Source organism: Tamandua tetradactyla, chromosome 6 (genome assembly GCF_023851605.1).
Source record: "Tamandua tetradactyla isolate mTamTet1 chromosome 6, mTamTet1.pri, whole genome shotgun sequence".
Lineage (NCBI taxonomy): Eukaryota > Metazoa > Chordata > Mammalia > Pilosa > Myrmecophagidae > Tamandua > Tamandua tetradactyla.
Window position 1 is genome coordinate 99307576 of NC_135332.1, and position 12813 is coordinate 99320388.

The 12813-nt window shown below is 35.0% G+C and overlaps 1 protein-coding gene across 9 annotated transcripts in view; it reads right to left on the reverse strand.

Annotated features, from left to right (window-relative positions):
* Positions 1 to 12813, reverse strand: part of TMEM68 (transmembrane protein 68) — a 72787-nt gene that overhangs the window by 23420 nt on the left and 36554 nt on the right. For 6 of the 9 annotated variants that reach the window (XM_077166771.1, XM_077166772.1, XM_077166767.1 and 3 more), the window contains 2 exons: positions 5910 to 6077; positions 3338 to 3531 (listed from right to left, as the gene is read on the reverse strand). In XM_077166771.1, coding sequence (XP_077022886.1) covers positions 3338 to 3531; positions 5910 to 6077 — 362 coding nt within the window. Of the gene's footprint in view, positions 1 to 1102; positions 1221 to 3337; positions 3532 to 5909; positions 6078 to 8967; positions 9495 to 12034; positions 12051 to 12813 lie in introns of those variants that run through there. The other 3 variants (XM_077166774.1, XM_077166773.1, XM_077166770.1) reach the window with 3 other exon arrangements.

Here is a 12813-nt window from a genome sequence, read left to right on the forward strand (position 1 = left end):
CCTCTGGAAAGACTATTTGTGTGACTTATCATCCAGTAAACAGCTAACTCTCCAGAGGGTGGGCATTTCAGGAACAAATAAACAGGGGAAAGTTTACCCTAGCAGACTCAGTATACTGGCAAGAGATAGTCTGGGTACATAGCTTCTACATTTGTATTCCATCTTGCAGTCTTAATGCCACAAACATCACCTTATCATAATTTGACTTTCTCATATAATTATGAATTCCTTTCCTTGTGCTCCCTTTGTACACAAAGTACTTGTGCAAGTAACCTAGAATTGAACTCTTATATACATATGTGTGTGGGCATCTCCATATATGTGTGCACATACAGGTGTGCAAGAGAGAGAAACAGAGAGAGGAGGTATATTTTTAAAATTATTCTTGGGGAATCAGTTCAGCATAGTCTTGCAGTCTTAACTCAACCATCAAAAAAGTACAAACTGTTGGACAAGTTATGTACCACGTCTAAGTCTCAGTTTCTTTAGGTACAAAATGGGGATAATAATAACAATTATCCTTATATCTAAGGTTGTTTAATGGATTAACTGAGAAATACATCTAAAGAATTTTACTAAGTAAAACAAGGTCTAGGGTACATGGACGCTTCAGTGGTAGAATTCTCGCCTGTCATGTGGGAGACCTGGGTTCAATTTCTGGCTCGTGTACCACCACCTTCAAAAGTCCATTTTCTTTTATATTTGTCACTTGCTTTCCAGTAAGAGTGAACCAAAATTTTTTTTCAATTTATTTAGACATGAGGTTACCTAAAATTTTTTAACAAAATTACAATTCTTAGTAATTCACAAAATAAGAGAGATTTACATTATATCAAACCTGTCATCTTTCAGATGAATCTTAATTATTTTCTACCAAACTTGCACTGACAATCTGGATTTTTCTCCCTTACTTTCTATTGCTATATCACAACTTAAATGCAGGTATTCCTGCCATGAGAGCCTTCCATCTTCACTAATAGCTTCTGGTAATTTTTTGAGATCTGTTAAGGGATTTCCCATTTACAACTACATACATGTATTATTGAAAGATGTCCCTCAAGTATCTGAAAGGCCCTTCAGTCTTGGGTGTCAGCAAACTCACTGTGAAATGCCGTCAGGGATGGCACTAGCACCAGCTGCCTGAAGTCCTGAACTGAATGCTCTGTCTGCTTCTGCCTTGCCTTCCATCCCTTCATCTCTCTGTGCCTGAGTTTTCTCATCTGTAACATCGGAATAATCACATGCATCACCTACTTACTGTATAGCAGTACCAAAATAAAGTCTGTAAAAGTACTACAAATTCTGAGGTGGTAAAAATGTTTACCAAACCGATAATGCTAATATAAATCAGCAGGACTTCAAGAATCTTGTTTTTAACTTTTTTTTTAAACTTGTAAAAGGCTGATTCTTAAACTTTCTGAAGCTTTGTTTAAAAAAATTTTTAATTAAATCTTATCTAGAAGGTTTTTAAAACATTGGAGGAGTGCCTTTCTCTAGATCACGTCTTTCAGGAACTATGTTCTTAAAAACTTCAAGCTTAAAGTTGAAGAGTTAGAATCCTAGGATAAAATTATGTGATTTCAAATTGATTTTTCTCATCTTTATCTTGAGCCTTACAAGGAATAATTCTTTCAAAATATAAATTTGAAAACATAACTCTAATAGGTATTTAGCTTCTATCATTGCTTTTTAATATATCACACAGAATGTTTTATACAACCATGCATCTCCTTTTGTATTCTATATTATATTTAATCTAAGTTTTTGTTTTCCAATTCTGTACTTAAGACTTGTTAGACAATAAGTAAAACACTACCACTAATACTATATCACTAATACTATAAGCATGAAGTTATATTCAAAAGGCTTCTTTTCTCGGGCAGGCCATGGCAGCTCAGCAGGCGGAGTTTTCGCCTGCCATGCCGGAGACCTGGGTTCAATTCCCGTGCAAAAAACAAACAAAAAAAAAGCTTCTTTCTTCTAGTGTTGAAATATCTGTTTTCTCTTTTAATTCATTCAATTCAACAAATAGTTAGACCCTACTAAATACTGAGCATTTAAGTACACAGAGATTTAAGGATATAAAAAGATGGCCTCATCCTCAGGGATAATCTACTATGGGACAGTACTATGTTTTTATGTTATTTTCTATTAAGAACTAAGACAAGAACATTAACTCTTCTACTAGGATCACAGTATTAAAATACTACACAGCAATCACTTACTTCTAGGAGGTACATACATACATACATATATACATACACACACACACACAGAAGAGAATAGAGCTGGAAGCATTGTATTTTAACTTTGCAATCAAAAAATTAAGAGATAATTTCCATTCTTTCTCAAATACTGATCTTGGGTTAGAATAAGCCATTCGTTATCTCTTTCTTTTTAATTAACATCTTGTATTTGCAAGATGGACAGACTAGCTAAGGAAGCCAACTGGTGGTGTCTTTCTTTATATGGCAGCAATGAATATACAAGAAACGGAGACATTTTCATTATTGCCCACAGTCTTTAACTTCCCTTGAAAGAAAACGTCACTCTGTCAATGTACTATGATTTCTTTTTACTAACAGACTAACAGAAAACAAAGAAGAAACATTCCATAAGTAATAAAGCACAATATAAGACCAAAAAGCTGAGAAATAACTCTCCAAAGGCAAAATAAGAGAACAAAATTGGCCTTTACAGTCTCTGTTCTAACAAAGAAGAATAATTATATTGAATTCCAGAGGAACATTTAGTTTTACTGGCAAATTCATTTGTAAAGCCTTTTAAAAATATCTAAATTACATCAATATCTCTTTCTTATCATTATTCATACTATTAGACAGTTGATCACAATTTGCTGATTAAAAAAATCATCATCATATTCTATCTGAGTCCTATTACTATATGAATTTGTCATAGATAAAAGAACTTGAATGAAACCAATCAACAACTGCCACTAAAATGTACCCAAATCAATCAGAGCAAAGGATTAAAAAACATAGAATTTGACTGATTACACTTATAGGGAAAAAAGTATACCTGATGGAATGCAAAATTTTTTTATACATCTGATGAAGAGAAGTCAGATTTTGAAATGGAAAATAAAATCTTGTTGGATCTTTGCCAAATTTCCTTGAAGATTTTAAGACAGTTTCCACACATAAGAATTATTTCTCTATTGGTACCTTATGAAGAATTATTTCTCTATTGGTACCTATTTTTTTTTAAAGTACTGCAATGAAAGTATCTAAATTCTTTTATACTTTTGTTCACTGTATAAGCACTTAATTTAAGTTCAACTAAGTTTGACTTTAATAATTAATCTTATAGAACTTACCACTTTTGCATCAATTGCCACCTGAGCGAAGCCTTTACGATTACCCCATATAATGTTGTAGGTTTCATCACTAATTAGGGCTTCTCGAACTCCACCTGGTGAAATAGCTAGCAAGTGACCACTCCTCAGAATTTCTACACATTTTTCTCTTGGTCCATGAAGAGCACAAAATACATCAAGTAATAAACTAAACCCTGAAAGAGACATTAGCATTAAGGTACATTTTCAAATTCCTCAAGAATAAAAAGTGTTACAATTTGCATAGTTTATCATCTATGTTTGAATGAGTAAACTCTTTTACCTTTTTTTAAATCAACAAAATATCTTAAGGTTAAATTAAGATTAATATTGTTGGTGAAGTAATAGTTACTTCTTACTACTCACCCATTATTGATCACCTCCATACTAGCTATTATTTGGCTACTTTGCATTTCCTAAATTTACTCCTCACAACAATCCTTAAAGAAAAAACAGGGATTAAAGGACATAGGGCTTATCCCCATTGTGAAGAAAAGGGCTCCAAAAGGTAAGCGGCTTGCTCAAAGCCCCACACCTAGTAAGGAGCAGAGCAGAGATTCCAGTCCAGGTATGTCTAGTCCAAAGGTCCTTCTACACCATCACACAGCCCAACACTGTCTAAAGTATTTATCAGAGCAATCATAAATGACATCCCATCAGCAACCAAATATTTAACCTTCCACTAACCTCTTGAAAACCACTCAAGAAATTGGAATTTAACTATGCTTAGGCCAGCCAAAACCCGCAAGACAATAATTTAAAGGCATTTAAATTAAAAGCTAGCTGATGTTAATTCCACAATTAAATGTTTAAAACTCAAAAATAGGAAATATCACTAAGAGTAAGAGTTTTTGATAAAGTGAGGATGTTAACTAATTCCAGGTCTTAATATTATATAGCTTTTCGAATCATAACAATTTATGGCTGAAAGAAATAATCTGCTAGTAATTAAATATGTTAATCAAATCCTCAACTGGAATTTTAGAGGACTGATTTTTAATATATATTATTCCTTGAGACTGGGAAATATGGGGATGGGTGGTGAAAACTGCAGACTAAACACAATTCTCACAGGATTAAAAAGCTATCCCTACCTGAACATGATTATAATTAATACCAGGACTGGAATAATTTTTACCTTGTATTATCGTAAAAGGTCACTGATTTGACCAGCTTCATTCTCACAGTAAATGGACGAACAGGGGAGATTTCATAAAATACAAAAAGTAAAATCTTCTGTTTTGTACTTAGAATTATAATGATTTAATACCAAAACACTGATCATAAAAGGGGAAATTTTTTTGAAAAAGGCCAAATACAAAACATATTCACATCTGTTATTTATAAAATGATTTTATAAAATGGAAGGAACCTAACATTCTGTAAGAGAAGACTAGCTAAGCAAGTATCTTAGCCAATAAATAAAATTATACTTTATAGACCAAGGTAAAATGTTATATGCCAATATTAATTTTTCTTAAAAAAGTAAGCAAAATTGCTTGTATAATATGTGAAAAATAGTCAAATGAAAAATAAAGCAAAATTAATAAACATAATAGGCTAGGTTAGATTATAATGATTTTTTCTCTAGTTTCCAAAATTATTATAAAGTGATTATATTATTCTTCAAAGGAAAGCATTTGAGTCTATTTAGTTTGTACACAAAGTACAAATGATTTTTAGTGACACAATGATACCCAAAGCATTAACCATGTTTATGAAAAGCATTGAAGTAGAACATTATTTAATTCACTGCATGATTTTTGTTTGGTTGGTTGAGTGGGCTTTTGCTTTCTTAATTCTACAATGCATAAAATAAACTTTCTTGGCTTGTTTTTAGAGATTTAGTGATAGAAAAATACAAAATTCAATCTCCATCGAGTTTAAGAATAATATTTTAAAAACTCTATTGTATTGGAAACCATTTGGTTAATTAATCTCTTTTTAAAAATCAAAGCTTTTATGAACAAATTAGAAAGAAATGCACTCCCCAATCTTAAGAGTTACAAGTCTACCAGGCATGTTTAACTATAATAAGAGACATAAATTCCTCTTTAGCATAGTTCTTCTGAAAACTATATCATTATGTGATAAAATATATCCTCGCTAATTTTTTTAATTTCTATTTGCTATAAAGCCAACAATAATCAAAATCTAATTATGGCAAAATTAAACTCTTAAAATCAGAAACTCATGAAGAGATTTATCATATGAAGAAGCAACTACCTTCCATACCAAAATATAGATTAATTTGTTTTACAAAAGTTATAAATTTATGTTTTAAAAGTTAAACTTAACTTGAAAAAATAACGACTAAATATCTGTTAATAAAGAAATTAGATAGCATTTTGGGCTATAATCTTTATATTTAGATTTATTACATAGATAGGATAATTAATATACTCCCAAATAGGAGTCCCAAACACATTACCCTAAAAAGGCAAAAGCCCTTTCAAATGATACTAGAGCTCAAAGACGTAGACTACCACATAATTTGATGATGTTAATTAAATATTTTTATATTACTATTTACAATATTTATATCACCGTTTACCTGGAATTTTAAAGACAAAATGATCAGCAACAACTCGGCAAGTTCTACCTTTATGGATAAAAATTTTAGCCATGAAATAGTAAAAATCTATAGGAATAGCTCCATGATAAAAAATTATAAGTGCTGGTCCATTGTCTGGTATTTTTTCCATACCGTGAACTTCATAACCTGTAAGAAAGACAGAATATAAATGTTTATATTTATTAGCTTATCTGTACTAAGGATGATCAGTAAATACAGAAACTTAAGTCTTTTCTTACAAAGGTACATGAGTCTTCTCATTCCCTCCCCTTCCCTTTTCAGAGCTACCAGGCAGACCAGGTAGAAGTAGACATCTGTGTAGCTGGGTACCTGGGGTGAGGTGCAGGAGCCCCACAAGCCTCACTAGATTGAGGGCTACCCACAGGGACTGGGCAGGTGTGGGCAAAGCCCAAGCAGAGTTAAGAGAGTGTCCAGGCAGAAGTGCCTAGCACAGGGTTGGTGGGGCCCAAGAGGGAAAAGGAGATTGAGGGGTGGGAGGTAGTCAGAGGGGCTGGAGCCTGAGTGACATGAAATGTACATCTGCACACATAAGGAAGCCAGAGCCCAAGAGGGGTGAGGATGTGTCCTCAAGGAGGGTGGCCTAGTGAGGGATATCACCAACACACAGGGTTGTAGCAAAAGTCTAGCACTGCTGAGGAAGGGGTAGAAGCCAAGGCAATCTTGCAGGGAGGTTGAGGGGGCACAGTAGTAAACCTGCTTAGGCCTAGGATCTGATATCAGTGGGGAGAGAAAGGAAATTTGCTCCCACCCAAAAACTCCACCTACACAAGGTGAGGTGTGACTGTTAGAGCAAAGATGGAAAGGAACAGTGAGAAAGCTCCACCCCTGAGACCAGCTACACAGGGCCCAGCCCCCTTAGGACCAAAGAAAAACCCTCTGGCACTCCACTTGCACAAGGCAGCAGGAGGAACTTGAAGTCTGTGCTGAGCTAAAAGTAACTATGGCAATAAAAAAACACAACTCCAGTTCAACTACTAAGTAGATTGAATCAACCCCTGCCCAGCTCACTAATGGTCTGACAGGAAAAGAACACCAATTTCCAAGCATGGATACTACTTATCTCAATCCTTATTGTTCTTTTACAAATAGGCCAGAATTCAATCAAAATTTATGATAGACACAAAAAAGTCAAGGGGAAAAAAATGTATTAAGAGAAAAATAATCAACAGTGTCAGACCCTGATGTCAAAATTATTAAATAACTTTAAAATAACTGTGATTAATATGTTAAAGAATCTAGCTGATGAAGTGGACAACATTTCTAATCAGATTAGGAATTTCAAGAAAGATGTAAAATACAAAAAGAATCAAATGAAAAGTTCATAAACTTGAATTAGTAATTTATCAATGTTACTTTCTTGATTTTAACAGTTTCACTGAAGTTAAGTGGGAGAAAATCCTTATTTGTAGGAAATATAAGAAAGGGTAATATGGGCATTTATAAACAAATGATGTAAGAAGGGGAAAGAAAGATCTCTGTACAATACTTGAAAAATTAACTTTTAAAACTTCATGAATAAAAACAACAATTGTATTGGCTTCTATGGAAAACTCATATAAGATCGGAGCATCACAGAATCTATAAGGTAAAAAGATCTTTCAAGTTCCAACCTAACAGACAATATTAGAACTTATGACTATTTTCATTTGTTAATCACGATTATTCAGGGAGTCACACATCTATGACCATCAAACATACTTTCTTCAATCTGCTAGCTTCTTAGAAACAATGTGGACACTTTTATGTACGCCTGAGCTAGTGTAGCTCCATAGGAACACGAGATATTCTCCCGTTACAAGCAGGCTTTAAAGGATTTAAGAACTGAGCAAATAAAGGGAAAGGGGTAAAAAGAACCAGGGCAGGAGTCATAAAGTTATAGCTTCTCTCTGAGATAACACAACCTAGAGTAAAATTTAACAAGAATCATAATAAAACAAGTCATTGATAAAAATAGGAAAATATCTTAACTAGTTACCCAAATCAAACCTCATTTTAAATTGCTACACAACTACAGATACTATAATGATGCTGCAAACTTTTATTTTATTCACAAACATAAGACTTCATTTTCTACATTTAAATTATGCTTTAGAAATACCTCCATTCTATTAATTAAAAATAAAAATGATTTTATAGACTCTAACTACTACTTGTGAGGGCTGGAGGGCAGAACATGATTAGAGACTTGAACTGGATGACAAGAAAATATCTCTCTTGTAGTACAGGTGCGATTAGAGACTCATGCCACCTCTTATCTCTCCTTCCTACCCAATGTAAACCCTACTCCAAGTCACTGTAAATATAAACAAGGGTTTCAGCCAGGGAAGCAAATGACAGAATGAAAAGGGTGGTGAGGATGGGGAGAGGAGGTTCTCTGGCGGCTTCCTGCCAATGCAGTCCCAGATCAAGGTTGGTTTCTTGGTCGTCCCTTTTTTCTCCCTCCATCAGGTAAAGAGATTGACCTGCTTGCTGTCCTTTATACTGCTACCAACCATGAACCCTTTTTTACAGAGCAATCCTGTGCTGTTAGTGGATTCTGGGGCTACAAAAGATTTAAGTAAAATTCATCTGTGCTTGGGGTAGTTGTTGTACATTTATCCCCAATAATACAGCCCCAGGTGGAACTATCACCAAAGTTGACAAAGCCTAATGGCCTTATCTAAAGAACTGGTGAAAAATGCAGGCATTGATAACCCCCTCATGGGATGGTTAGAAAGCTGATTTGGGAAATGGAAAGGGGTGGCACTGTCCCTGCTAACTTCTTTAGTCATTGTAGCTGGTGTACTTACAGCACTTGGGTGCTGCACCAAGCAAATGCCTATTCAGTACAGGCAAAATCATCTGTATCCCCTTAAAGAGGAAGATCCCTATGATGAGGGTGAAATAGCTCTAATCAAATTTGAAAAAAGACTACAATGTGAAAACCAAGAGTTCAAAAAGAAAGAGGAATTTGTAAGAATAAAGCTAAGTTTAGCTTTCACATAAGATAGCACAGGATGAGAGAAATGGAACTCACTAGACAAAGGATGCAAAACGGCTCAGACTGGTCTTGCAGGCAGGAAAACGGGAAGGCCCGGACAAGCCTAGAATTGGCACCAAATCCTCATATAGGTAAAAACAAGTTTAAATAACTAACGGCCAGGGTCACTGAAATGTAAAGCATAATCAAAAGCTGGGAACTTTCGGTGGGTATTTAAATTAGTTAGACTATCCAGATAGACTGTAACCTCTGGAGTATTCTATCAGTGGAGAAACACAGGAGGGAGCTGCATGCTAAGCTTGGGGTATAAAGCCTGTGGCATTCTATTGCTTGGCGCATCAGCGATCATTTTTTTCGGTTGGGCACCTGTTCTTGCAAGATCGTTAATAAATTATTTTCTTCTACACACACACACACACACAAAATAATTCATCTATGCTTCAGAGGAAAATATCCTGGGTATTTCATCATAGTAGTTGGGAACTGATATTCTGAGGAGTGGATGGAATGGTGATGAAGATCTACTTTTCCTTCTTGTCTCACACTTTTAGGCCTCAGCTGACCTGGGAAAAGAAAATAGCAAGAGTTCAGAGCCCAAGGGCATTAGGTTCAAAGAAAAAGGAAGGACAGAAGAGGGGGAAACCTTGAGTGGCTACAGTGGAAAAAGAAAGGAAGTTCCAAGGGCACATTCCCCAAGAAGGCTTGCTTCTTATATGTAATAGACAAAGGTAAAGTTCAGAATATGCAAATCTGAAACTTTCAGTCTGTTTCTTTCCTTTAGTTTATCACTTTTTGTCTAAGAAATAAACATTCAAATAATAATGAAGGTGTCAATCTAAACTTTAGAGCAGTAAATTCATTATAATATCTTCACTAAACAAACTAAATGAAGTAGACTACCTGTGACTCCATTATTGAAGGAATAAACTGCTTGAGAGTATCTCAAACACACTCAAAAGAATGTTCTTAAAAATTAAGTGCGTAGTTCAGTGGTAGAATTCTAGCTTGGCATGTGGGAGACTTAGGTTCGATTCCTGGTCCATGTACTTAACCCCCCCCCAAAAAAAAAAAAACCAAGCAAAACAAACAAAAATTCAACAAATGATGCTGTAATAATGGGATACTCACATGGAAAAATAATGAAATGTGACCCTGCGCTACAGATACAAAAATTAAAAAAATTAAATGCAGTATTTCAAGATTTAGTCTCCACACTATAACAGCTCTTTCCAATCTTCTAACTCCAATTTAAGTAATTCAGTTTCCTTTAGGCTCTACAGAACAATCACTGAGGTAGACTGAAGTTACCAAAGATTTGTGGTACAATTGGGTAAGTTTTCTGAGAAATAAAGAATACTCCTTCAAGAGATTCTATGCAGAATATTTCTGAGCTTCTCTTTGTCTTTTCAGAATGTAAAAAAAAAAAAATAAGAAAAAAATTGAACTATTCACATCATATGAAATCAACTGACTGACAACAGAAAATTCAACAGTTCAATTACTGAAAAAAATTATAGTCACCAGAGTGCCATTAATTAAACACAAATACTGTTAAATATTTAAATATTATTGTGTTGCTCTTAAAATGTAGGTGTGAGCAGACCACTCCCTGCTGAGACAGTATCAGTGGATAATCATTCTAGTCCAACATTTTCAAGGCCTTTTATGGACCCGATTTACCCACCAAGTACTATTAGTCAGATTCTTTCATGTATCCTCTGGACTAATTGCACCTCCCTAAATACACTTCCCCACCATTGTGGTTCTGTTTCTGTGGCTGCCTAAAGTGCCATGCATTCTGCCCCACCTTTCCTAGTTAGCAGCAGTAGAGACCTGAAGGCACTCTAATTCCTCCTTTTCCCTTAGACTACATCTACTTGGTCACCAGTTCTGTGCTTTTTACCTTTGAAAACTCTCCTAAATCCATCACCCCCTTCCCATTCCCAATGTCAACTTCAAAGAGCTAGTGCCATAACCTCCTGCCTACGGTATATCAAGCCAGAAGGATCTGATGCACAATGGAAGCTTGGAGAAAGCAGAGTCAAGAAGGCCATTATTGATACTGTCCATCCAACCACTGTCCAAGGAGAAGAGCCTCAACCTGTAGATTTTAAGTATCTAGGCCCCACTAATAGGATCATCCTTCTTCTGTGATGGATCACTATGGTTCTCTTAATTGATGCCATTAAATATTGACTTATTTAACTGTCCTGTTCTGAGCCCATGCTCTTTAAGCACCTTCCTGTCTGTCTTTCCACGTAGTTTAGTCTACAGGAGAGGCATGAAGGTCATCTGTAGCTCTAGTAGTCACATCTCCATAGAAATCATTGATTATGCAAATTAGCAAAGGCCTCTGGTTACAGACATCATTATCATGAACTCAGATAATGACAATCTACTTCCAAGAAATGGATGTCTTCTAAATTAGCCATCAAAATCCATTTTTGAGCCTATACACCTGCAAACTATGATAAATTAACTGCAATGCTATTCTTTGGATCTTCACAGGAAAGCAAATACAACCAAAGTCCCTACAAAATAAAATCTAACTAGTATAAATGTAAATTGCTCACGTGATTCAAGAAATGACTTCTCAAAGGTGACAGTGACATCATTCAGAGACAGTAGAGATTTGGTGCTATTTTGTAGTATCATCTTAGCTTCTCTCAAAAAAAGTTTTCAATGTTAATAATGTTTTTGTATTTTGGTCATATGTATAACAGGACATGTTTGTGTTATGTATCATTTGACTACATTATATCTAAATAATCTTTAACTAGTAAGAAAACAAACATAAATATCTTGCAGGGGAAAAAAATGTTATTTTCAAGAACCCTAATAACCGGAGTAGTACTGAAAATGATAGCAAAAACAAATAATTTTTTTAAGGACTCCCCCTTTGAGAACTATCGTTCTTCAGGTGTGAAATAAAACACTATGCTTTATCCCAATGAAATCTGTGAAGCAAAAAGCCCAAGTTCTAACTATTCATCATTGACAGCTTCACAGATAAAATCACTTCAGTGGCATTTTAGAATATTAGTTGTATCGAATCCCTGGTGTCCCAGTTAACATTTACTTCACATAACAAAAGAGGACACACATGCTTGGAGTGGAACTCTTGCTGGGTTTGCTTTGACCGCTGTGCAACCTCAGAGTGCAGCTACTCTGGGAAATACAGTGGGCCACTCCTAGGAAGAAAAATATTTTATCAGGTTCCTTGTTAGCTTCCTCTATTTTAACGATCAAACTTTCTTGAGAATTTGCCGATTCATTTTCAAAAGGCTTTTAATATATAGGTAGCAAAAACAGATAGTAAACTATTTATTTCTATTTAGTATACAATTTTTATAAAAAAAATATAAAGTGATTTTTATAAAATATTTACTCCTACCTATCAACCATTCTCCAAAATTCACACAAGCTGTCCAATAACAAACAAGCATACATAAATAGTAAAAAATAAAAATGAACTCCAAACTTCCAAGCATAGCACTCAATAACCTTCTCAACCTGACTTCAGTCTATCTTTCCAGGTCTGTCACTCAGCAAACTTCTCATCCCTGAGTGATTCCCGTCCTGGTCCTGAACACACCCTGCATCCCTGCATTTCATTTGCTGTTTTGTACATGTGCATGTGTTGAACATAAATGGTATCCTACTGTGCATATGCTATGAACTTAACTTTCTCTGTTCAATAATGTATCTTGGAGCTCTTTCCCATGATAGGCACATCTAGTGATCTTTATTCTTCTTTAGAGGCTATAAAGGATTACACAGACTCCTATCATAGTTGAGTTAACCATTTCCCCACTCAAGGACAACAGGGCTGTTTCCAGTTTTTCACAAATACTGCTGCAATGAGCATTCCTTGATACGTAT